This window comes from Salmo salar, chromosome ssa01 (assembly GCF_905237065.1).
Source record: "Salmo salar chromosome ssa01, Ssal_v3.1, whole genome shotgun sequence".
In the NCBI taxonomy this organism is placed as follows: domain Eukaryota; kingdom Metazoa; phylum Chordata; class Actinopteri; order Salmoniformes; family Salmonidae; genus Salmo; species Salmo salar.
In genome coordinates this window covers 119,555,978-119,583,008 of record NC_059442.1, presented here as the reverse complement: position 1 = coordinate 119,583,008, position 27,031 = coordinate 119,555,978, and the positions used below count along the sequence as shown (strand labels likewise).

Below are 27,031 nucleotides of genomic sequence, written 5' to 3'. Positions count from 1 at the left end.
GTTGTCATGACACCCAAACTGCATCTGAAATGGCACCCTATGTAGTGCACTACATTTGACCAGGGCTCATGGGCTTCCAGTCAACAGTAGTGCACTATATAGGGAATAGGGCTCTGGTCAACAGTAGTGTTCTATATAGGGAATAGGGCTCTGGTCAACAGTAGTGCTCTATATAGGGAATAGGGCTCTGGTCAACAGTAGCGCTCTATATAGGGAATAGGGCTCTGGTCAACAGTAGTGCACTATATAGGGAATAAGGCTCTGGTCAACAGTAGTGCACTATATAGGGAATAGGGCTCTGGTCAACAGTAGTGCACTATAGCGGGAAAAGGAGGCCATTAGGGACTAAGCCAAAATAAGGCTAGTAAAGAGGCACTGATGCATGGCCTAACTTTACCCCTGGTTGTCAAGACACCCCGATATTATGGGATATGATCTAGGGCCTATTCAGGACGATGTGCCATTACGTGCCTTTCAGATAGAGTTGTATGACGTAGAGCAGATCGACTGTCAGACAGAATCACACCGTCAGATCCTTTCATTGTATTTCTATCTACAGTTCAGAACACGTCATCACTAAATTCACCGCTGGTAAAGCAGCATTTTGGATCGCTACTGAAGTAATTCAAAGACTCCCATTTTGGGGATTAGAGTCAGAATACCATTTTTACAGTAGCTGGCAGGAAAAGAGGGAGAAGGAACCGAAGTACAGATTTAGAGAGGAGAGCGGGCGACGGCTCATAACTAGGAGAAGTACAGATTTACAGAGAGCGGGAGACGGCTCATAACTAGGAGAAGTACAGATTTACAGAGGAGAGCGGGAGACGGCTCATAACTAGGAGAAGTACAGATTTAGAGAGGAGAGCGGTTCTGATATTAGAGGGATGAGTAAAAGAGCGGCTCATGAATTGTGTGATGTCACACTCCATCAACGACGGGTGCAGACCGCCAGTGAAGGGCTCCAACAACAACGACGGGTGCAGACCGCCAGTGAAGGGCTCCAACAACAACGACGGGTGCAGACCGCCAGTGAAGGGCTCCAACAACAACGACGGGTGCAGACCGCCAGTGAAGGGCTCCAACAACAACGACGGGTGCAGACCGCCAGTGAAGGGCTCCAACAACAACGACGGGTGCAGACCGCCAGTGAAGGGCTCCAACAACAACGACGGGTGCAGACCGCCAGTGAAGGGCTCCAACAACAACGACGGGTGCAGACCGCCAGTGAAGGGCTCCAACAACAACGACGGGTGCAGACCGCCAGTGAAGGGCTCCAACAACAACGACGGGTGCAGACCGCCAGTGAAGGGCTCCAACAACAACGACGGGTGCAGACCGCCAGTGAAGGGCTCCAACAACAACGACGGGTGCAGACCGCCAGTGAAGGGCTCCAACAACAACGACGGGTGCAGACCGCCAGTGAAGGGCTCCAACAACGACGGGTGCAGACCGCCAGTGAAGGGCTCCAACAACGACGGGTGCAGACCGCCAGTGAAGGGCTCCAACCATTACGGGTGCAGACCGCCAGTGAAGGGCTCCAACAACAACAACGACGGGTGCAGACCGCCAGTGAAGGGCTCCTCCAACAACAACGACGGGTGTAGACCGCCAGTGACGGGCTCCTCCAACAACAACGACGGGTGTAGACCGCCAGTGACGGGCTCCTCCAACAACAACAACGACGGGTGTAGACCGCCAGTGACGGGCTCCTCCAACAACAACAACGACGGGTGTAGACCGCCAGTGACGGGCTCCTCCAACAACAACAACGACGGGTGTAGACCGCCAGTGAAGGGCTCCTCCAACAACAACAACGACGGGTGTAGACCGCCAGTGAAGGGCTCCTCCAACAACAACAACGACGGGTGTAGACCGCCAGTGAAGGGCTCCTCCAACAACAACAACGACGGGTGTAGACCGCCAGTGAAGGGCTCCTCCAACAACAACAACGACGGGTGTAGACCGCCAGTGAAGGGCTCCTCCAACAACAACAACGACGGGTGTAGACCGCCAGTGAAGGGCTCCAACAACAACGACGGGTGTAGACCGCCAGTGAAGGGCTCCAACAACAACGACGGGTGCAGACCGCCAGTGAAGGGCTCCAACAACAACGACGGGTGCAGACCGCCAGTGAAGGGCTCCAACAACAACGACGGGTGCAGACCGCCAGTGAAGGGCTCCAACAACAACGACGGGTGTAGACCGCCAGTGAAGGGCTCCAACAACAACGACGGGTGTAGACCGCCAGTGAAGGGCTCCAACAACAACGACGGGTGCAGACCGCCAGTGAAGGGCTCCAACAACAACGACGGGTGTAGACCGCCAGTGAAGGGCTCCAACAACAACGACGGGTGTAGACCGCCAGTGTAGACCGCCAGTGAAGGGCTCCTCCAACAACAACGGGTGCAGACCGCCAGTGAAATGCAGACTAAAGGGTCCTTTTCCAACAATGCAGTAAAGATAAATAAAATGAATAAAAAAATGTAAAATGGTGACAAGGAATAAATAGTGACCAATGAATAACACGGCTATATACAGGGAGTACATTTACATTTTAGTCATTTAGCAGACGCTCTTATCCAGAGCGACTTACAGTAGTGAATGCATACATTTCATTAAAAAAAAATCCCATACTGGTCCCCCGTGGGAATCAAACCCACAACCCTGGCGTTGCAAACACCATGCTCTACCAACTGAGCCACACGGGACCAGGTAATAACACGGCTATACAGAGGAAGTACCAGGTAAAAACACGGCTATACACAAGAAGTACCAGGTAAAAACACAGCTATACACAGGAAGCACCAGGTAGAAACACAGCTATATACAGAGGAAGCACCAGGTAGAAACACGGCTATATACAGGAAGCACCAGGTAGAAACACGGCTATATACAGGAAGCACCAGGTAGAAACACGGCTATATACAGGAAGCACCAGGTAGAAACACGGCTATATACAGGAAGCACCAGTTAGAAACACGGCTATATACAGGAAGTACCAGGTAAAAACACGGCTATATACAGGAAGCACCAGGTAAAAACACGGCTATATACAGGAAGCACCAGGTAGAAACACGGCTATATACAGGAAGCACCGGGTAGAAACACGGCTATATACAGGAAGCACCGGGTAGAAACACGGCTATATACAGGAAGCACCGGGTAGAAACACGGCTATATACAGGAAGCACCGGGTAAAAACACGGCTATATACAGGAAGTACCGGGTAAAAACACGGCTATATACAGGAAGTACCGGGTAATAACACTGTTATATACAGGAAGTACCGGGTAATAACACTGCTATATACAGGAAGTACCAGGTAAAAACACGGCTATATACAGGAAGTACCAGGTAAAAACACGGCTATATACAGGAAGTACCAGGTAAAAACACGGCTATATACAGGAAGTACCAGGTAAAAACACAGCTATATACAGGAAGTACCAGGTAAAAACACAGCTATATACAGGAAGTACCAGGAAAAAAAATGGCTATATATTTTGTGACGTTTTTGTTATTTTTGGTGTTCGGTATGTATTATGTCAGCTGTTTGAGCACATTACATTTTGTCTTGAGGCTGAAGTTGGGTAGCCAAACACTACGCCCCTTTGTCAGTGAATGGTCAACAGTTGGGATTCTTCAATGAAGTGTTTGTTGTAATTCAACAGACAGACTAGTTTTAATGCACATTTTTCACTTGAGAAAATGCACCAAAGACAGTAAGACATCCTCTGCAAAAAAACGTCAAATAATTACAGATGTCTTGAGTCATCTTCGATTAATTCAGACTATTTTGAGGAAGTGTACTTGTTGCTACAGGGTCTCAAGTGTGAAATATAATATTGACTATTTTCTCTTGTTTTTTTTTTAGCAAAGATATTTTAAGTACGCGAGCACAGACGTTTTTCCCCTTTGCTAGCCAATATCTGCTAGGAGCAAACAATCTGTATGCTGACGCCTTAAGTGGTACCTCACTTCTATTGATGTAATACAGCATGAAAGCCCCGTCTTTCACCCCCCATATACACACCATGCTCTGTACAACACACTAACCACCACGTTTCCATAGGTGTTGGGCTAAGGCTGTGTGTGTGTGTGTGTGTGTGTGTGTTCACACCAACTATAAATATGCTATCCTGGAGCCAAAGCTCACAGCTCATCCAAACTACAAATAAATTAACATCTTGTCAGACTCCTGTTCGTCGAGTGACATGCATCAGAAACCCTTTAAAGCTTCACATGTAAAACTCATTCCACGGAGGAGCGAGTGTCTGTCGGTCCGCACTCCTCCCTTGGACATGATTGATGAATTAAGGTCAGTAATTAGTAAATCAACTCCACCTCACCTGGTGGTCCAGGTCTATATTGAAGGGAAAGACCAGCGGGCACTAGGCCCTACATGGAATGAGTTTGACATCCCAGCTTTAAAGCATGAAATATTAACCTTGTCCACAGCCAAGACCAGGGATGAGGAGGGACGGACCGACCGAGGGGGGGGTCACGATCGGGAGGGACTCCCTCCATCTCCTGTCACCCTCTCCAGTAGGAAAACGTTTAATTTGGTCCGTCAGTCCGAGGGAGAGCTCTTCTCTCTTCCATTAGTTCACAGTTAAAGAGCTAAGGCACCAAAACAAAGATCACTGTCTCACTTTGCCAACTGACCACCACGCATCTCAATAGCATGTTTGTTTACGCTAAGTACTTAGAGAAGGAATGAACCACTGTCCAAATCCTGCCTATTAAACACTCTAGTTCCACAACAGCAGCCTAGCCTACCCTCCTAGTTCCACAACAGCAGCCTAGCCTACCCTCCTAGTTCCACAACAGCAGCCTAGCCTACCCTCCTAGTTCCACAACAGCAGCCGAGCCTACCCTCCTAGTTCCACAACAGCAGCCGAGCCTACCCTCCTAGTTCCACAACAGCTCTGATGCAGGACACAACAGTTTTACATGTGTATACTTTATTTTTATTTGACTTGGTAAGTCAGTTAAGAACAAATTCTTATTTTCAATGACGGCCTAACGGGGAACAGTGGGTTAACTGCCTTGTTCAGGTGCAGAACGACAGATTTTAACCTCGTCAGCTCGGGGATTCAATCTAGCAACCGTTCGGTTACTGGCCCAATGCTCTAACCACTAGACTACCTGCTGCCTCAATACAATACTCTGTCCCTTATACAGAGTGACTTACAACAGTGAGAGCATACATTTTGGTACTTTTGTCATCACAACATAAACAAAAACAACAACTTGTGAAAGAGGCCTTGGTCTCAATGGGAGTCCCTGTGAAAATAAAGGTTGACTAAAACTCACCGGTGAAGATGTCGTGGAAGCTGCAGGTAGACACCTGTCCGGTGGAGGATCGCCGTGTGGCACACAGGGGCTGACTGCCACCCCTCAGCCTGTCCTCCGACCCTCCGTACCCCTCCAGGTAGTCTGCTGATCCTGCCTTGGCTGGGCGCTCCCTCTGCAGCTCCTCGGTCCAGTCCGCGGACCAGCTGAGGGGACCAGCGATGCTGTGGGAGCGCTGTCGTCTAACCCTCCACTTCTCCGTGCGGTGTCCCAGGTCGTGGCAGCGCCGGCTGAACAAGGGGCTCTGTGAGGGCGAGGTGCCTGGGGAGCCAGAGAGCTGCCTGGTGGTGGTCTTGATGTAAGAAGGGTAAATGGGAGGGTAGGGTTTGACTGTGGGGCCGGTGCCTGAGGAGGAGTGGTTGTAGGATGGAAGGGTGGAGGTTAGGGTGGACTTGAGGCGCGTGGCCAGGCTAGGGCTCTCCTGAGAGGGCCAAGGAGAGAAGGACACACTGCTCTTCCTCCTCTGGGTGATCAGGGGGTCGTCGGCAGGCTTAGAGCACCTCAGATCCCCCCTGCTAAGACACTCCAGGGACTCAACGCTGACTGCAGCCCCCACCCCTGCCCCCACCCAGTCCCCCACCCTCCCCTCTGCCTCGGAGGCGTTGCCAGAGCTCAGGTCTATGTCCTCGTGGCTCGTGGTCGCATCACTGTGACTAAGGCTCTCGGCTGACAGGGGAGGCATGTCCAGATCATTCTCCTCCTCCTCCTCCATTTCCTCCACCTCCTCCAACACCTCCTTCTCCTCTCTGAGAGGAGACTCCACAGCGCTCTCAAAGGAGGCTGTGAGGTCTGGGAAGCTGGTAGCACTGGTTGTCTTGGTAACATGGCCGTTTGTCTGGGCTGTGGGGGGCTGAGAGAGGGGCTGAGTGTTACCGTTCACCTCCTGGCAGCTCAATGCCTCCTCCTCCGTCCCAGAGAAAGAGGAGGCACAAAGGGCCAGTTCTGTTTCAGCCCCTCTCGGCTCCCAGTTTAGTTCATCTATAGCAGTGGTTTCTCCCCTCTCCTCCTCCTCCTCCTCCTCCAGGGAGGAAGACAGTTTAGAAAGCAGGCCGTTCTCCCGGCCAGTGACGAGGGCTGCCTCTGGGGCAGTGAGAGGCTCCGGTGGGGGGGTTTGTTCAGTGGGACTGGGGGTAGTTATAACTTCGTCAGACCTCTGTTTCCTCCACCCTCCCCAACCCAGCTCTTCACTCAGCTCAGCGGTGGAGATAATCACCCCCTGCTGTAGTCTAATAGCCTGCTGGATGTCAGCTAGCAGGTCCTCTTGTTCTGCAGCTGAGTGAAAGCTATAGATGTCCGCGTCTGAACCAGAGCTGCTCCTCTTTCTCTGTTCAACCTCCACCTGCTGGTCTGGAGCAGTGTCCGTGGTGGCCCCCGTGGGCTGCCGGCTCTCCCCCGTGGGCTGCCGGCTCTCCCCCGTGAGCTGCCGGCTCTCCGTCCTGATACAACCATGATTCCTAGCACCATGCCGATCACCAGGCTCTGTCAGTCCCTCGGTGTCAGACTGGCCCAGCTCGTCAGCTGACAGAGAGAGGTCTGGTGTTTTGGTGAGAGCAGAGTGAGCGGAGTCCAGCTCATTCTGAGAAGACAACACGTCCTCCCTGGATCCCCCCGTCGATCCCTTCCCCTTCAGATTCTTCCTCTTCCTGATAGAGAACACAGAGGATTTAGATTCCTTCTTCTTATTATTCTTCTCCTCCCCCCCTCCTCCTTTGCCATGTTTTCCGTGGGATTTCTTGCCGTGGTGAAATCCTTTGTTTGTGCCATCAGCGTGACGAGACTCTCCGGTGGTATGGTCTGCTACGTCCTGTCCGTATCCTTCCCCCTTCTTCTGCTTCCCCTCCTGGTTCCCCATGATGCAGGATCTCAGCCTCCACTTCTGTCTGGCGCTGAGACTCAGGACATGCCTTTGAAAACAGCTGCCATTTTCTCTGCTGCTCCTCCGTCTACGTCTGCGTAGCTGCTGCGAGGCGGAGGCTGTGATGCTGCTTTCCGGTGACGATGATGAGAGGAGCAGTGCTGATGATGCAAAGACGACGTACGCCTGCTCTCGCTCTTCTTCTCCTCCTCCCTGCGCCAGTGCGATTTCTCCCTGCTCTTCTCCCCCTCCTCCCTGCGTGATTTCTCGCTGCTCTCTGTCTCCTCCCTGCGCCTGCTCGATTTCTCGCTGCTTCCCTTCTCCCCCTCCTCCCTGCAGTCTCTTTCCATGCGCGTGCACCTGCTTGCTCTCTCCCGGCTCCCTTTCCCTCTCCCCACATCCTTCTCCCCTTCCTCCCTGCTCTCTCTCTCCTGGCTCCCTCTCCTCCTCTCCATCTGTTGCTCTGTGTAATGTGCTGAGCCTAGCAGAGCTGGAGGAAGAGAAACAGCCGTCAGAAACAACAGTAGAGGTCTCCGCCGGCTGCCTTCTCGCCAGCGGAAGAGAAAACCATGGCTGCTGATACTGGTGAGTTGGGTACTGGTGGGGCTCTAGGGAGAGGTACTGGTGGGGCTCTAGGTGGTTGCTGTGACAGAGAGTCTGGCGGGGAGAGCAGGTGTTATAAGGACTATAGCGGAGAGTGTGGCTGTTATAAGGGCTGCGACGGGGAGTCTGGCTGTGGCAGGGAGTCTGGCTGGGAGTCTGGCTGTGGCAGGGAGTCTGGCTGGGAGTCTGGCTGTGGCTGGGAGTCTGGCTGTGGCTGGGAGTCTGGCTGTGGCTGGGAGTCTGGCTGTGGCAGGGAGTCTGGCTGTGGCAGGGAGTCTGGCTGTGGCAGGGAGTCTGGCTGTGGCAGGGAGTCTGGCTGTGGCAGGGAGTCTGGCTGTGGCAGGGAGTCTGGCTGTGGCAGGGAGTCTGGCTGTGGCAGGGAGTCTGGCTGTGGCAGGGAGTCTGGCTGTGGCAGGGAGTCTGGCTGTGGCAGGGAGTCTGGCTGTGGCAGGGAGTCTGGCTGTGGCAGGGAGTCTGGCTGTGGCAGGGAGTCTGGCTGTGGCAGGGAGTCTGGCTGTGGCAGGGAGTCTGGCTGTGGCAGGGAGTCTGGCTGTGGCAGGGAGTCTGGCTGTGGCAGGGAGTCTGGCTGTGGCAGGGAGTCTGGCTGTGGCAGGGAGTCTGGCTGTGGCAGGGAGTCTGGCTGTGGCAGGGAGTCTGGCTGTGGCAGGGAGTCTGGCTGTGGCAGGGAGTCTGGCTGTGGCAGGGAGTCTGGCTGTGGCAGGGAGTCTGGCTGTGGCAGGGAGTCTGGCTGTGGCAGGGAGTCTGGCTGTGGCAGGGAGTCTGGCTGTGGCAGGGAGTCTGGCTGTGGCAGGGAGTCTGGCTGTGGCAGGGAGTCTGGCTGTGGCAGGGAGTCTGGCTGGGAGTGTGTCTGTATGTATTCATGTTTAACAGACACACAGTTCTCCCTGTAAAAGGAGTCCTGACAACGCTCTCCCTCAGCACAGGGATGTGGTTTTCTATGGTCTGGATGGTACGCATGGTGAAGTCTTGATGCTGGGGACAGTTCTCCCAGTGATGGTGTCTGGAGAAAAACAGGATAAATATTATTAATTATACACACACAAACATTTTGGGGTCACTTTGGAGTGATGGGTTGTACCATGGCGGAGATCTTTGTGGGCTGTACTCGGCCTTGTCTCAGGATGGTAAGTTGGTGGTTGAAGATATCCCTCTAGTGGTGTGGGGGCTGTGCTTTGGGAAAGTGGGTGGGGTTATATCCTGCTTGTTTGGCCCTGTCTGGGGGTATCATCGGACGGGGCCACAGTGTCTCCTGACCCCTCCTGTCTCAGCCTCCAGTATTTATGCTGCAGTAGTTTATGTGTCGGGGGCTAGGGTTAGTCTGTTATATCTGGAGTATTTCTCGTCTTATCCGGTATCCTTTGTGAATTTAACCTGTTAGGGCTAGGGGGCAGTATTGACACGGCTGGATAAAAAACGTACCCGATTTAATCTGGTTACTACTCCTGCCCAGTAACTAGAATATGCATATAATTATTGGCTTTGGATAGAAAACACCCTAAAGTTTCTAAAACTGTTTGAATGGTGTCTGTGAGTATAACAGAACTCATATGGCAGGCCAAAACCTGAGATTTCAAGCAGGAAGTGGCCTGTCTGAGAAGTAGTGTTTCATCTTGGCTCTTTTTATTGAAGACTCAGGATCTGTGCAATAACGTGACACTTCCTACGGCTTCCATAGGGTCTCAGAGCCCGGGAAAAAGCTGAACGATATCGAGGCAGGCTCTGGCTGAAACACTATCGCTTTTGGCAAGTGGCCACTCAGAGTACTATGGGCTTAGGCGCGTGCCCGCTTCGACCGAATGCTTTCTTTTCCTTTGTCTGTTACCTAAAAGCAGATTCCCGGTCGGAATATTATCGCTTTTTTATGAGAAAAATGGCATAAAAATTGATTTTAAACAGCGGTTGACATGCTTCGAAGTACAGTAATGGAATATTTAGAATTTTTTTGTCACGAATTGCGCCATGCTCGCCACCCTTATTTACCCTTTAGGATAGTGTCTAGAACGCACGAACAAAACGCCGCTGTTTGGATATAACGATGGATTATTTTGGACCAAACCAACATTTGTTATTGAAGTAGAAGTCCTGGGAGTGCATTCTGACGAAGACAACAAAGGTAATAACATTTTTCTTATAGTAAATCTGACTTTGATGAGTGCTAAACTTGCTGGGTGTCTAAATAGCTAGCCCTGTGATGCCGGGCTATCTACTGAGAATATTGCAAAATGTGCTTTCACCGAAAAGCAATTTTAAAATCGGACATATCGAGTGCAGAGGAGTTCTGTATCTATAATTCTTAAAATAATTGTTATGCTTTTTGTGAACGTTTATCATGAGTAATTTAATAAATTCACCGGCAGTGTTCGGTGGGAATGCTAGTCACATGCTAATGTAAAAAGCTGGTTTTTGATATAAATATGAACAAAACATGCATGTATTGTATAACATAATGTCCTAGGGTTGTCATCTGATGAAGATCAAAGGTTAGTGCTACATTTAGCTGTGGTTTGGGTTTATGTGACATATGCTAGCTTGAAAAATGGGTGTCTGATTATTTCTGTCTGGGTACTCTGCTGACATAATCTAATGGTTTGCTTTCGTTGTAAAGCCTTTTTGAAATCGGACAGTGTGGTTAGATTAACGAGAGTCTTGCCTTAAAAATTGTGTAAAATAGTCATATTTTTGAAAAATTGAAGTAATAGCATATCTAAGGTATTTGAATAACGCGCCACTGGATTCAACTGGCTGTTGAGTAGGTGGGATGCAAGCGTCCCACCTAGCCCATAGAGGTTAAGTATGCTCTCTCTAATTCCCTCACCCTTTCTCTCTCTCTCGGAGGACCTGAGCCCTAGGACCATGCCTCAGGACTACCTGGCATGATGACTCCTTGTTGTCCCCAGTCCACCTGGCCGTGCTGCTGCTCCAGTTTCAACTGTTCTGCCTGCGGCAATGGAACCCTGACCTGTTCACTGTGATTACTATTATTTTACCATGCTGGTCATATATGAACATTTGAACATCTTGGCCATGTTCTGTTATTATCTCCACCCTGTACAGCCAGAAGAGGACTGGCCACCCCTCATAGCCTGGTTCCTCTCTAGGTTTTGGCCTTTCTAGGGAGTTTTTCCTAGCCCCCGTGCTTCTACACCTGCATTGCTTGCTGTTTGGGGTTTTAGGCTGGGTTTCTGTACAGCACTTTGATATATCAGCTGATGTAAAAAGGGCTTTATAAATACATTTGATGGTGGCTGATAATGGGCCTCTGTACGCCAATGTAGATATTCCATAAAAAAATCTGCCATTTCCAGCTACAATCGTAATTTACAACATTAACAATGTCTACTCTGTATTTCTGATTAATTTGACGTTATTTTAAAATGGGGGGGGGGAAAAAAGTGTTTTTCTTTCAAAAAACAAGGAAATGTCTAAGTGACCCCAAACTTTTGAACGGTAGTGTGTATGTATAGTAAAAAATTTAAATATTAAAAATCGACCAGCTACATTTTACCAACCAACAAATTTTTGTTCGCTAAAATTACACCAACAAAAAACACAAAAAGCTGATGCACATACAATACAATAAAATGTATAATTAGTATGAAGTCATGGTATATTGTTTAATTTAATTACATTTGTGACCCGAGTGTCTTTCAAAGCTGCACAATGCAGAAATCGCCCCTCCATTTCCTAGTTGCTAAAATTCGAATAGTTCGGCTAATTTCAGTTTGTGACAAAACAAGCAAGTATAGTATGAAGAATCATTATAATCAAAGTTTATTTGTCACGTGCACCAAATACAACAGTGAAATGCTTACTTACAGGCCCTAACCAACAGTGTGGTTTATATGTTAACGAAAATAGGTATTAGGTAAACAATAGATAAGTAAACAGTAAAAAGACATTGAAAAATAAGTGGCGAGGCTAAAAACAGGCACCAGTTAGTCAGGCTGATTGAGGTAGTATGTAGATATGGTTAAAGTGACTATGCAGGTATGATGAACAGAGAGTAGCAGTAGAGAGGCTATATACAGACACCAGTTAGTCAGGCTGATTGAGGTAGTATGTACATGAATATATGGTTAAAGTGACTATGCATATAAACATGGCAAAAAAAGAAACGTCACTTTTTGAGGACCCTGTCTTTCAAAGATATTTGGATTTTTACAAATTAACTTCACAGATCTTCATTGTAAAGGGTTTAAACACTGTTTCCCATGCTTGTTCAATGAACCATAAACAATTAATGAACATGCACCTGTGGAATGGTCGTTAAGACGCTAACAGACGGTAAGCAATTAAGGTCACAGTTATGAATACTTAGGACACTAAGGAGGCCTTTCTAGTGACTCTGAAAAACTACAAAAGAAAGATGCCCAGGGTCCCTGCTCATCTGCGTGAACGTGCCTTAGGCATGCTACAAGGAGTCATGAGGACTGCAGATGTGGCCAGGGCAATATATTGCAATGTCCGTACTGTGAGAATTCTAAGACAGTGCTACAGGGAGACAGGACGGACAGCTGATCGTCCTCGCAGTGGCAGACCACGTGTAACACCAGCACAGGATCGGTACATCCGAACATCACACCTGTGGGACTGGTACAGGATGGCAAAAACTGCCCGAGTTACACCAGGAACACACAATTCCTCCATCAGTGTTGAGACTGTCCGCAATAGGCTGAGAAAGGCTGGACTGAGGGCTTGTAGGCCTCTTGTAACAACGTCGCATATGGGCACAAACCCACCGTCGCTGGACCAGACAGGACTGGCAAAAAGTGCTCTTCACTGACGAATCGCGGCTTTGTCTCACCAGGGGTGAGGGTCGGATTTGCATTTATTGTCAAAGGAATGAGCGTTACACCGAGGCCTGTACTCTGGAGTGGGATCGATTTGGAGGTGGAGGGTCCGTCATGGTCTGGGGCGGTGTGTCACAGCATCATCGGACTGAGCTTATTGTCATTGCAGGCAAAACCAACACCCTCCGACCTGTTGGATCGGAGGGTGAGGGCTAGGGCCATTCCCCCCAGAAATGTCCGGGAACTTGCAGATGCCTTGGTGGAAGAGTGGGGTAACATCTCACAGCAAGAACTGGCAAATCTGGTGCAGTCCATGAGGAGGAGATGCACTGCAGTAGTTAATGCAGCTGGTGGCCACACCAGATACTGACTGTTACTTTTGAATGTAGCCAATTTATTAATTACTACATGTAACAGATAGTTAAATCCAGAGATTCTTACCCTTGGCTTGAGCTGGCAGTCTCGTCCAGATCATCGTGGAATTTGTAGTTCTTTAACATAGCCACATTAGTAGGTAATTAGCATTTAAATTTTGGTGGGTAAATACAGGCAAATATATTCATTAAAAAAAGTCACCTTGCCGAGAGAGATGTACACAGTTAGCACAATGTCACACCAGGGTAAGCCTACGGGAAACACAGCCCTTATTTTAAAGTGTTGCTAAAATCCCCTATGGGAAAAAGGAACCGAAACACAGCCCTTTTTTTAAAGTGTTTGTAAAATCCCCTATGGGAAAAAGGAACCGAAACACAGCCCTTATTGTAAAGTGTTTCTAAAATCCCCTATGGGAAAAAGGAACCGAAACACAGCCCTTATTGTAAAGTATTTCTAAAATCCCCTATGGGAAAAAGGAACCGAAACACAGCCCTTATTTTACAGTGATTAAAGTGTTTCTAAAATCCCCTATGGGAAAAAGGAACAGAAACACAGCCCTTATTTTAAAGTTATTAAAGTGTTTCTAAAATCCCCTATGGGAAAAAGGAACCTAAACACAGCCCTTATTTTAAAGTGTTTCTAAAATCCCCTATGGGAAAAAGGAACCGAAAGACAGCCCTTATTTTAAAGTGTTTCTAAAATCCCCTATGGGAAAAAGGACCGGTTGAAAAAACAACAATTGGAACCATTTCCCTGTTTGACCGCTGGGTTTTATGGCTATTATGACACACTGTGATACTCTGTTACAGCTTTAACCGAAATATCAGATGCACAAAAATGTTCACCTGCCCCTTTAAGGGGTAACGCGATTTCAGTCATGTTTGTGCGGGTGAGATTGAGTCTGACTAGTAGCCGCGTCTTCTCTTCCCTTAGCAGTTTTTAATTTAATAACCATTATTTAACCAGGCAAGTCAGTTATAGAACAAATTCTTATTTACAATGAATAAAACTATGTAAATAGGCAAGAAACAAGGAAAACGGCTCACTTCAGGCAGACTTAAATTAGACATAGTGTCATGTCTGTGCTCAGCTCTATACGTGCGCACTGTCCCAGCCAGGCGGTGTTGCAGCGCAAAGTGGGATTAGCTGTTTGTGCGATTAAACAAAACGGCAGAAATACTGTTTTAGGTTAAAAAAATAAAACGGAATAGAGGCAAGCCTGGTTCAGTCTGCTTTCCACCAAACACTGCGAGACTAATTCACCTTTCAGCAGGCAATAAGCTAAAACAGGAGGGCAATTATACACTGGAGTTGCTTACCAAGACGACATTGAATGTTCCTGAGTGGCCTGGTTACACTTTTGACTTTAATCTGCTTGAAAATCTATGGCAAGACCTGAAAATGGCTGTCTAGCAAAGATCAAATACCAACTCGACAGAGGTTAAAGAATTTTTTAAAGAATAAAATGGGCAAATATTGTACAATCCAGGTGTGCAAAGCTCTTAGACGTAGCCAGAAAGACTCATAGCTGTAGTCACCGCCAAATGTGAATCTAGCATGCATCGACTCAGGAGGTTGAATACTTACGTAATCAAGTTTATATATATTTTTTTTTACAAATGTTATAATTTTTCTACTTTAACATTAGAATGTGTAGATCGTTGACCCCCCCCCCCCAAAAAAAATAAAAAAATAAATGACAAATACATTTTAATCCGAATCCTGTAACAAAACAAAAATGTGGAAAATGTCAAGGGGTGCGAATACTTTCTGAAGGCTCTGTATGTCTACACACACTACATGTCCAACAGTATGTGGACACCTGCTCTTCAAACATCTCATTCCAGAATCACGGGCATATGGAGTTCGTCCCCCCCCTTTTCTGTCATAAGCCTCCACTCTTCTGGGAAGTCATTAATATGGAGTTGGTCCCCCGGTTTGCTGCTATAACAGCCTCCACTCTTCTGGGAAGGCTTTCCACTAGATGTTGGAACATTGCTGCGGGGACTCGCTTCCATTCAGCCACAAGAGCATTAGTGAGGTCGGGTACTGATGTTGGGGCGATTGGGCTCACAGTCGGCGTTCTGATTCATCCCAAAGGGTGTTCGACGGGGTTGAGGTCAGGGCTCTGTGCAGGCCAGGCAAGTTCTTCCACACCGATCTCGACAAACCATTTCTCTATGGACCTCACTTTGTGCACGGGGGCATTGACATGCTGAAACAGGAAAGGGCCTTCCCCAAACTGTTGCCACAAAGTTGGAAGAACAGAATTGTCTAGAATGTCATTGTATGCTGTAGCGTTCAGATTTCCCTTCACTGGAACTAAGGGCCCCGAACCATGAAAAACAGCCCCAGACCAGTATTCCTCCTCCACCAAACTTAATATGGCACAGAGCAGGTCCTTACTGAGGACAGAACAAAACAATGGCTCCAGAAAAACTAGAATAGTCCCAGTTAGCAAATTGACGTTGAAAATACGTATTTTCCAGACATTGATGTTCAATTTAGGTTTTCTGAATGAAAAGGCATTTAAAGTATTTTTAAAATACATATTTTCCAGGAAGTTGAAAAGGCGTCTTTTCTCAAACACCAAAGGACAGATTTCCACCGGTCAAAGGTACAAATCTGTCGTTCTGCCCCTGAACAAGGCAGTTAACCCACTGTTCCCCGGTAGGCTGTCATTGTAAATAATTTGTTAACTGACTTGCCTAGTTAAATAAAGGTTAAAGTGGTTGTGTGTCATTCAGGATAACTCACTGCATTCAGCATAACATGCTACATTTCAACATTATGTTTCTGACTATATTCTTCTTTATTTAGACAGGTACAACGGTGTGCGATAACGTTCAACCCGACCCGCTTCGACGCTCGTCCCCAAGTGAATCGCGCCCCGGGCAGAAATAGTACCATCAATTACTTACAAACAAAAAACGAACCTTTCCTGATACTCACATTAAAACAAATGGACTGACTGCAAATGTTCAGCTCACCAATAACCGTTTTAACAGGCTAGGAAGTTCCAGTTTAAGTTAATATTTCTGGAAATGACAGCAGCTCCATAGCGGAGGCGTAGAATTTAGACGCTGTTTCCTAATTGCAATTTAATGTCGCTCTGAGACAATTCAGCCAGATTGCTACCAATTTACCGCATGTTGTGTTGGTGTCAATCAATGTGAAGAACATGGGGAAAGTTATTGGTTTAATGAACATGTGCTGGGGAAATAAAAATATTTCCCTAGTAAATTCCGCCATTACTCACATCATGTTGTCTCCGTGAAGTTACCGTTCACCGCTAAACACAGTCCACTGGAAGACGCGCACATTCAATCAGCCAGTTCATTTCTAACAGGTGTCAATTCCTTGAGCGAAGTTTTGATTTTTCCTCTGACCTAACATCACATAGTCAAATCCGATCACAACTTTGGCATTTGACACTATTTGAAAAAAAAAGAATGACTAGAAAACAGAAGTAAATTTACTACACTAATGAACTACTATGTCTAGAGAGCTATAACGTTATACAGACATCTATAACAAATACAATAGTGACGCCTAGTGGTTGATTTATAGAAAACACCTAAGCGTAATGGCCAGGGGAGCGTCATTTTTGGCTATCACGCTATATCGTGTTCCTATGTCAAACACAAACAATCAAAAGATATAAACATGACCATGGTAAGGGTTTAATAAGGAAATAAACAGGAGACTCCCTTTACCCTCCATTATAAAAAAAAGCTGGTCTATACTTTATACCTGCTATTACTTACCCAATATACACTGACTTGACAAAACATTATGAACATTATGTTCTTACCATGACATCTACTAGACCAGGTGAATCAAGGTGAAAGCTATGCTCCCACTTCAATCAGTGTAGATGAAGGGGAGGAGACAGGTTAAAGAAGGATTTTTAAGCCTTGAGACAATTGAGACATGGATTGTGTATGTGTAACATTCAGAGGGTGAATGGGCAAGACAAAATATTTAAGTGCCTTTGAATTGGATATGGTAGTAGGTACCAGGCTCACCGGTTTGTGTCAAGAACTGCTGGATTTGTTTTTAACGCTCAACAGTTTCCTGTGTGTATCAAGAATGTTCCACCACCCAAAGGACATCCAGCCAATTTGACACATCTGTGGGAAGCATTGGAGTCAACATGGTCCAGCATCCCCTGTGGAACGCTTTCGACACCTTGTAGAGTCCATGACCCGACAAATTAAGGATGTTCTGAAGGAAGGTGTTCCTAATGTTTGGTGTGTGTGTGTGTGTGTGTGTGTGTGTGTGTGTGTGTGTGTGTGTGTGTGTGTGTGTGTGTGTGTGTGTGTGTGACAACAACAATCAGTGACCGGACACTGAAACACAGTATGAAACTTTATTCCCCTTTTAAAATGACACATTTAAAAAAAATAAAAAATGAATAAAAATACTTCAAATGATTTGTCATTAACATGAATGTTTTCGGAAGTGTTTTACTGGGAACAAAAAAATAGAAACTCATCACATCCTCATAAGTGAACATGTAGTTTGTGTCAATCAGGTGGTAGTAACAAACAAACGTTCCAATGAAATATCTCTTTGAAAATATTACAAGCATACGATTGTATGGCTTTAGTACCACAAGTCAATCATATCATTATACAAATTTAAATAACACAACAACAACAAAAAAGTGGATTTATAAAACACTTAGTAAATGACTTATCCTTCTGTTGATCGAATCACATATCATGTTAAACAACCAAAAATCTAAATTAATCTGTCCATAATTCCATACATGGTGTGATTAAATCAAATATATTGTATAATTCTTGTGTCAAAAAATGTGTATTTTAAAACTAGAACACTCCTTAAAACGTATTGAAAAAAATTAAATTCAACATTGTGTGTCCTGGTCAACTCATTGTGTGTTCTGGTATGTCCTGGTCAACTCATTGTGTGTCCTGGTCAACTCATTGTGTGTCCTGGTCAACTCATTGTGTGTTCTGGTGTGTCCTGGTCAACTCATTGTGTGTCCTGGTCAACTTGTTGTGTGTCCTGGTGTGTCCTGGTCAACTCATTGTGTGTCCTGATCAACTCATTGTGTGTTCTGGTGTATCCTGGTCAACTCATTGTGTGTTCTGGTCAACTCATTGTGTGTCCTGGTCAACTCATTGTGTGTCCTGGTCAACTCATTGTGTCCTGGTCAACTCATTGTGTGTCCTGGTGTGTCCTGGTCAACTCATTGTGTGTCCTGGTCAACTCATTGTGTGTCCTGGTCAACTCATTGTGTGTCCTGGTGTGTCCTGGTCAACTCATTGTGTGTCCTGATCAACTCATTGTGTGTCCTGGTGTATCCTGGTCAACTCATTGTGTGTTCTGGTGTATCCTGGTCAACTCATTGTGTGTTCTGGTCAACTCATTGTGTGTCCTGGTCAACTCATTGTGTCCTGGTCAACTCATTATGTGTCCTGGTGTGTCCTGGTCAACTCATTGTGTGTCCTGGTCAACTCATTGTGTGTCCTGGTCAACTCATTGTGTGTCCTGGTGTGTCCTGGTCAACTCATTGTGTATCCTGGTCAACTCATTGTGTGTCCTGGTAAACTCATTGTGTGTCCTGGTGTGTCCTGGTCAACTCATTGTGTATCCTGGTCAACTCATTGTGTGTTCTGGTGTATCCTGGTCAACTCATTGTGTGTTCTGGTCAACTCATTGTGTGTCCTGGTCAACTCGTTGTGTGTCCTGGTCAACTTGTTGTGTGTCCTGGTGTGTCCTGGTCAACTCAATGTGTATCCTGGTCAACTCATTGTGTGTCCTGGTCAACTCATTGTGTGTCCTGGTCAACTCATTGTGTGTCCTGGTGTGTCCTGGTCAACTCATTGTGTGTCCTGGTCAACTCATTGTGTGTCCTGGTGTGTCCTGGTCAACTCATTGTGTATCCTGGTCAACTCATTGTGTGTCCTGATCAACTCATTGTGTGTCCTGGTCAACTCATTGTGTGTCCTGGTCAACTCATTGTGTGTCCTGGTGTGTCCTGGTCAACTCATTGTGTAACCTGGTCAACTCATTGTGTGTCCTGGTGTGTCCTGGTCAACTCATTGTGTATCCTGGTCAACTCATTGTGTGTCCTGGTGTGTCCTGGTCAACTCATTGTGTGTCCTGGTCAACTCATTGTGTGTCCTGGTGTGTCCTGGTTAACTCATTGTGTGTCCTGGTCAACTCATTGTGTGTCCTGGTCAACTCATTGTGTGTCCTGGTGTGTCCTGGTCAACTCATTGTGTGTCCTGATCAACTCATTGTGTGTCCTGGTCAACTCATTGTGTGTCCTGGTCAATTCATTGTGTGTCCTGGTCAACTCATTATGTGTCCTGGTGTGTCCTGGTCAACTCATTGTGTGTCCTGGTCAACTCATTGTGTGTCCTGGTCAACTCATTGTGTGTCCTGGTGTGTCCTGGTCAACTCATTGTGTATCCTGGTCAACTCATTGTGTGTCCTGGTAAACTCATTGTGTGTCCTGGTGTGTCCTGGTCAACTCATTGTGTATCCTGGTCAACTCATTGTGTGTTCTGGTGTATCCTGGTCAACTCATTGTGTGTTCTGGTCAACTCATTGTGTGTCCTGGTCAACTCATTGTGTGTCCTGGTCAACTTGTTGTGTGTCCTGGTGTGTCCTGGTCAACTCAATGTGTATCCTGGTCAACTCATTGTGTGTCCTGGTCAACTCATTGTGTGTCCTGGTCAACTCATTGTGTGTCCTGGTGTGTCCTGGTCAACTCATTGTGTATCCTGGTCAACTCATTGTGTGTCCTGATCAACTCATTGTGTGTCCTGGTCAACTCATTGTGTGTCCTGGTCAACTCATTGTGTGTCCTGGTGTGTCCTGGTCAACTCATTGTATAACCTGGTCAACTCATTGTGTGTCTTGGTGTGTCCTGGTCAACTCATTGTGTATCCTGGTCAACTCATTGTGTGTCCTGGTGTGTCCTGGTCAACTCATTGTGTGTCCTGGTCAACTCATTGTGTGTCCTGGTGTGTCCTGGTTAACTCATTGTGTGTCCTGGTCAACTCATTGTGTGTCCTGGTCAACTCATTGTGTGTCCTGGTGTGTCCTGGTCAACTCATTGTGTGTCCTGATCAACTCATTGTGTGTCCTGGTCAACTCATTGTGTGTCCTGGTCAATTCATTGTGTGTCCTGGTCAACTCATTATGTGTCCTGGTGTGTCCTGGTCAACTCATTGTGTGTCCTGGTCAACTCATTGTGTGTCCTGGTCAACTCATTGTGTGTCCTGGTGTGTCCTGGTCAACTCATTGTGTATCCTGGTCAACTCATTGTGTGTCCTGGTAAACTCATTGTGTGTCCTGGTGTGTCCTGGTCAACTCATTGTGTATCCTGGTCAACTCATTGTGTGTTCTGGTGTATCCTGGTCAACTCATTGTGTGTTCTGGTCAACTCATTGTGTGTCCTGGTCAACTCATTGTGTGTCCTGGTCAACTTGTTGTGTGTCCTGGTGTGTCCTGGTCAACTCAATGTGTATCCTGGTCAACTCATTGTGTGTCCTGGTCAACTCATTGTGTGTCCTGGTGTGTCCTGGTCAACTCATTGTGTGTCCTGGTCAACTCATTGTGTGTCCTGGTGTGTCCTGGTCAACTCATTGTGTATCCTGGTCAACTCATTGTGTGTCCTGATCAACTCATTGTGTGTCCTGGTCAACTCATTGTGTGTCCTGGTCAACTCATTGTGTGTCCTGGTGTGTCCTGGTCAACTCATTGTGTAACCTGGTCAACTCATTGTGTGTCCTGGTGTGTCCTGGTCAACTCATTGTGTATCCTGGTCAACTCATTGTGTGTCCTGGTGTGTCCTGGTCAACTCATTGTGTGTCCTGGTCAACTCATTGTGTGTCCTGGTGTGTCCTGGTTAACTCATTGTGTGTCCTGGTCAACTCATTGTGTGTCCTGGTCAACTCATTGTGTGTCCTGGTGTGTCCTGGTCAACTCATTGTGTGTCCTGATCAACTCATTGTGTGTCCTGGTCAACTCATTGTGTGTCCTGGTCAATTCATTGTGTGTCCTGGTCAACTAGTGAAATCCATGAAAGTCATCATTGTCAACAAAACTGTCCTCCTGACAACCAGCAACACATCAGCGAAGAGACAAAAACGTAACTACGAGTGTTTTCTGCACCACGTTATTAAGTGGTTGCCTGGATACCGGTCTGTCGGTTGCCTGGATACCGGTCTGTCGGTTGCCTGGATACCGGTCTGTACGAGTCTTATCGTTCCACGGAGTAAAGGGTGTGGAATGATAGCAACAAAACAAAACAAAACAAAACAGGTCTGGGTATCAGGCTAATTAAGTGACATGAGTTACTCCTAAAATGTATACAGTACCACTTCAAGTACAGTAACCAGCTGGTACACAGATTAGATACCGGACATGCTGAGTTTGAGTCCAACCAACCATTCAGTACTAGTTATACTACATTTATACCACTAGGTGGCGCTGTTGGGTTATTGACATTCTCCACCTGGAAACTGTCTATAGGAAAAAAAAGATGGGAAACACTTGGACTGAAATAGGTGCATGACATATATTCATTTTTGAGTGTTGGTACTGTTTTATATTTAGGTGCTGGAAATCTGCAATACTTTTGAGCTAATATTCTATAAAAGGAACTCGAGCAGAATAACATTTGAGGTGTCGATACTGGGTGAGCTCCTACCTGTCAATCACTGACAACATCTCACCTCAGATCCACTTGTTTCATAGCTAGTAACCATTATAGTCATAGACATATTACCTTATTTATGGTATATGACTTGTATGAAAAACTCATCAGAATGACCTGTGGATATCGAATTTTTTGTTGTTGTCAATATGTCTCAATGGTAAAACATAGATTTATTTTCATACATTTTACTTTATTGCAATTTAACTTGTCCCATCATCGTTTACATGTGAACATCTTAGACTCGGAGACACATTATTTTATAGAAAATATATAACAATAATTTTAAATAAGCGTAGAACTGTATCATACTGTACATAAACGTCAATTTAAAGAATCCACACAGTCACTATGAAAATATCACCTCATAATCACACAGTTATTTTTTAGATCATATAAGCAGCTTGTACACCAGCCCTGTGCTTTACAACTAGAGATGCAAAATTACAGTACCTTTCCCTCAAATTCCCAGTTTTTTTCCAGAAATCCCAAATGAAGGATTCCAGCATTCCCTCCTGTTTCCAGGAGTCTTCCTACCAGGATTTTTTTGGGGGGGAAACCTGAGAATTCTTAGAAAGTTACAGGTAATTTTTGCAACCGTATTTAACAACACTGTCTCACTTTGAGCAACGATTACAACCACCACAATGGTCACCTGACACATTGTTAAAATCATCAACGGCGACCACACAGAATATTAGCCAAACACATTAAATAACACGGGATGAAAAAGGTTACTGGCTCAGTAATTAGGTCACTTCTCACCAGAACTCGTTGGGTGGAATCAAAGAGTAGAGTAGCACTTGGAATGTACTGCAGATTTACATGAAAATACTGCAGATTGCAGATTTACATGAAAGTACTGCAGATTTTACATGAAAGTACTTCAGATTTACATGAAAGTACTGCAGATTTACATGAAAGTACTGCAGCTTAACAAAGTACTGCATCTTTACATGGAAGTATTGCACCTTTACAAAGTACTGCAGGTTTACATTAAAGTACTGCAACTTTACATGAAAGTAATGCACCTTAACAAAGTACTGCAGCTTTACATGTCCACTGATTCACCTAATTGTATCTATCTGCCAACTGGAAAAGCAACCGTGTTCTGTAGGATTGTTGAAGTTCTGTAACTGTGTTCTGTAGGATTGTTGAAGTTCTGTAACCGTGTTCTGTAGGATTGTTGAAGTTCTGTAACCGTGTTCTGTCGAATTGTGGAAGTTCTGTAACCGTGTTCTGTAGGATTGTTGAAGTTCTGTAACCGTGTTCTGTAGGATTGTTGAAGGTCTGTAACCGTATTTCTGTCGGATTGTGGAAGTTCTGTAACTGTATAGCAACAGTTCAGTTAAAACCAGGCTTGGAAACAACAACAGATATTCTCATACATTTGACAGCCCGTATATATGTCATAAATACTTCCCTGTGGCTCAGTTGGTAGAGCATGGTCTTTGCAATGCCAGCATGGTGTGTGCAATGCCAGGGTTGTGGGTTCGATTCCCACGGGGGGCCAGTACAAAACAAATGCATGAAATTAAATGTATGAAATGTATGCATTCGCTACTGTAAGTCGCTCTGGATAAGAGCGTCTGCTAAATGACTAAAATGTAAAATAAATATTCTGTTGGGTTTAGGTGCCCTAAACATTAAATCTCCCCTTCCCTCCGTGTATAAATATCCCTGGTCATCTGTGTGGCCTTATCACATTCAACATATATGATTTAAAAATTAAAAATAGAATGACAAAGCTGTAAAACATTATTCTAAATATAAACCATCAAGTTGGTGAAAACCATTGCTGTTAAATGTGATAGATTCAGAATGAAATATCCTGTGTTTTTGTAGACCGTTTTTAATGATTTTACTATGTCTTTGTTGTCAGTATGTCTTTGTTGTCAATGTTTTGGCACCAAACTGGTGTGTCAGTTGTGAAGAAAATGTAAATAGTTGGAAGAGATGCAGAGATAATTGAAAATAATTGTGTATTTTATTTGTTGTGTTACTATTTTTCTTTGTATTATTATGTCATCTCTTCATCGTTGAGAAAGGCTTGTAAAGTACAGTCCATCTCCCTTGGCCAACTATCCTGTTAAACAATCCCAGAGAGGCAGTACCGACAGAGTCCTACAGCTGACCCAGGGCCCCAGTAGATTAAACCTGCTAGGGTTCCTTCTTGCGGAAGGCGACTGTCTGCCTCTGCTGGAACTGAGACTTGTTGCGTTTGTTGATGTCCTGCCAGCGGCAGAGCAGAATCATCTTGAAGGTATTCCTGAAGGTGAGGTTGCACATGGCGTAACACATGGGGTTGATGGTGCTGTTGACGTAGCACAACCAGTAGCCCAGAGCCCACAGAGCCTCAGGGATGCAGTCAGTACAGAAGGTGTTGACCAACACCATAATGTTATAGGGAGTCCAGGTTATGATGAAAGCCAACAAGATGGCACTGAGAGTCTGGGCGGCCTTCTTCTCTTTCTTCTCCTTGACTACACTCTCCTTCTTACGTTTGGTGATCTGGGTCTTGGCTTTGGAGGCGAAGCGCTTGGCCATGGCTGCATCCTTCAGGGATATGGGGGCCGAGGGGGCTGCGGAGGGGGACTTAGAGGTGGAGGACTCATCCCCTGTTTGGTGGCTCCTGGTGGAGGTCTGGATGGAAGACGAGGAAGTGACGGGGGTTTTAGAGAAGGAGCGTTGGTGGTAGCTGTTGTCTTCCTTGTCTTTCTCCCTTCTGGTATTAGAGGATGTCTTTTTGTCCTTATTATCGCCCCCTGGTGGCCGGAGAGGGTCCTTCGTAGCATCCTGGTCCTCAGGAGATGTCAGCTGGGGGTCATTGTTAGGAATGTTGCCAGGGGCGGAGTTTATCCCCGGCAGGTTGACCACGATGGAATAGATAGCTCGGCTTGACTCCGTCGCCCCCTCCTCGTCCTCAGAGTCTGATTGGTCCATGGAGGCCCCGCCTCCATCGTTGTTGTTCCAGCTATCGGAGCTGCTGTGTTCCGGCTCTCCTCCCACTGTCTTCTTCTTGGACCACCTAGTCAGCGGCCAGAACCGGAAGCGTCTTCTGGTCTTCTTGGCTCCAGAGCCTTTCTGACCAGCCTGGTTAAGCTCGTAACTGCTGCAGCTCCTGGAGCTTCCTGTCTTGGGCACCATGGGAGCCTCCTCTTCCTGGGCCTCCTCCTTCTTCTTCTCCTCTTCCTTCTGGCTACCCCCCTGGCCCGTCTTGTTCCCTGCCCCCGACCCCCTCAACCCCGCCAGGTCCTTTTGCCTGTTCTCTGTCTCTCTGTAGATCCTCCAGTAGAGAACCGTCATGATGGTGACCGGCAGGTAGAAAGCAGCGATGGCCGTGCAGAATGTGATAATAGGCTCTGAGAGAAACTGGATAAAGCATTCTCCAGGCGGTACGGTGCGCTCCCCTACAATATACTGCCAGAAGAGTATAGCCGGGGCCCACAGGACGAAGGACACGGACCAGGCCATGCTGATCATAGTCAAAGCTCTCTTGGTGGTCCTCTTGGCCCGGTAAGTCAGAGGTCGAGTTATGGAGAAGTAGCGGTCGAAGCTGATGACTAGCAGGTTCATGACGGAGGCATTGCTCGCCACGTAGTCGATAGCCAACCACAGGTCGCACGCCCAGTTCCCTAAAGCCCATTGGTCCATGATGATGTAGGTAGTGTAGAGGTTCATGGAAAGAGTTCCTAGAATTAGAACACTGTATTTTAGTTTCACTCTGATATTACAGTAACTGACAATACATATTACATTGATATTACAGTAACTGACAATACATATTACACTGATATTACAGTAACTGACTATTTATAATACGCATTTGATATTACAGTAACTGACAATATATATTACACATTTGATATTACAGTAACTGACTATTTATAATACGCATTTGATATTACAGTAACTGACTATATATAATACACATTTGATATTACAGTAACTGACTATATATATTACACATTTGATATTACAGTAACTGACTAATACATATTACACATTTGATATGACAGTAACTGACTATATATATATATATATATATATATATATATATATATATATATATATATATATACACATTTGATATTACAGTAACTGACTAATACATATTACACATTTGATATTACAGTAACTGACTAGTACATATTACACATTTGTGAGACACTGTAGGCAATCATAGTACAATATATTATTAAATATCAGCTGTGATACATTACATCATCTATACAGACATATGAAAACAGGAAGTAGAATTAAAATACCGATGATGAGGTCAGCGAAGGCCAGACTGAGGAGATAGTAGTTATTGACCGTCTTCAGCTGCTTGTTCACCTGGAAGAGAGAAGAGAAACATCCATTATTAAAGTGCCACTCCCACAGTATAATATCAATTAACTAGACATATGATGTTGAACGCTGTTAAAAACAATGTTTTGAACCATTCAGTAAGAGTTTTGAGGCACGTACTGTTCGCCCCTGCAATAATTACGACCTGCGATAATACACATGCTATCAAGCTACCTCGCGCTACAGAAACAGGAGATAGACTCATGCCCTGTGGGCCATTCTGGCTCAGACAAGCCTACTTAAACAACTACAGGCAATCATAATACAATGTAACGTTAGTCTAGGCCTACAATCTACCTTGAAGGAGATGAGCACCAGGATGTTTCCCACGACGGTGACCAGAGACAGAGACCCGGTGAGGAACACGATCAGGATGACCTGCCAGATGGTGTGACCTCCCAGAGGGTCATAGGTCACCATGGGATCAAGGAGGGAGGCGTTGGACAGGCTGGATCGAAGAAGAACAAGATGATTACATTGTAACACTGAAACTGAAATGTATTTCCTTTATCCCAACCCTCCCGAGACGAACAGACACCCACGGAGAGGTTGTAGGAATGGCTCAGCCACAGTGCAACACGCCTGGAGCAGTTTAGAGGTTAAATCTCTTGCTCAAGGGCACAACAGGCAGGAGATGGTATCTAGGATAATGAATTCCAGAAACTCTTCCAGTTTTCCCGGCTCACTCCCTACAAATTCCCTTCAGAGAGTCACCTCTGGGATTCGGTTTCTAACCCTCTAACCTGGTCAGGTTGGTGAGGTCCCTGGTAATGGAGTCGTTGTCCAGCACAAGGCCAAGGATATCGTTGTCGGCGTAGACCCTCAACCCTGGGGAGCTGTTGTTCAGGTACATACTGGGGTCTACAGAGGGGGAAGAGCTGGACGAGTTCAGGTTCAAGGTCATAGTGCTGCCGTCCTGAGGGCATATTCTGAAGACACCTGGGAGAGAAAAATACAATTTGTTTTTGGCTTTATAAA

The 27,031-nt window shown here is 46.1% G+C and overlaps 2 protein-coding genes across 2 annotated transcripts in view; both read right to left on the bottom strand.

Moving 5' to 3' along the window:
- Positions 1–13,124, bottom strand: part of LOC106560310 (formin-2) — a 56,294-nt gene extending 43,170 nt beyond the window's left edge. Inside the window, 2 exon segments of the mRNA XM_045699041.1 lie at positions 5,317–8,834; positions 13,066–13,124. Of these exon segments, the coding sequence (XP_045554997.1) occupies positions 5,317–8,834; positions 13,066–13,124 (3,577 nt within the window).
- Positions 13,125–23,602: 10,478 nt separating this feature from the next.
- On the bottom strand, positions 23,603–26,492 carry LOC106560356 (muscarinic acetylcholine receptor M3-like). Its single transcript, XM_014123201.2, has 4 exons — positions 26,351–26,492; positions 25,969–26,038; positions 24,929–25,392; positions 23,603–24,874 (listed from the first exon to the last, which is right to left on the bottom strand). The coding sequence occupies exons 1-4, from the start codon at positions 26,471–26,473 to the stop codon at positions 23,861–23,863; spliced, it is 1,671 nt and encodes a 556-aa protein (XP_013978676.1). The 5' UTR covers positions 26,474–26,492; the 3' UTR covers positions 23,603–23,860.
- Between the last annotated feature and the right edge of the window lie 539 nt (positions 26,493–27,031).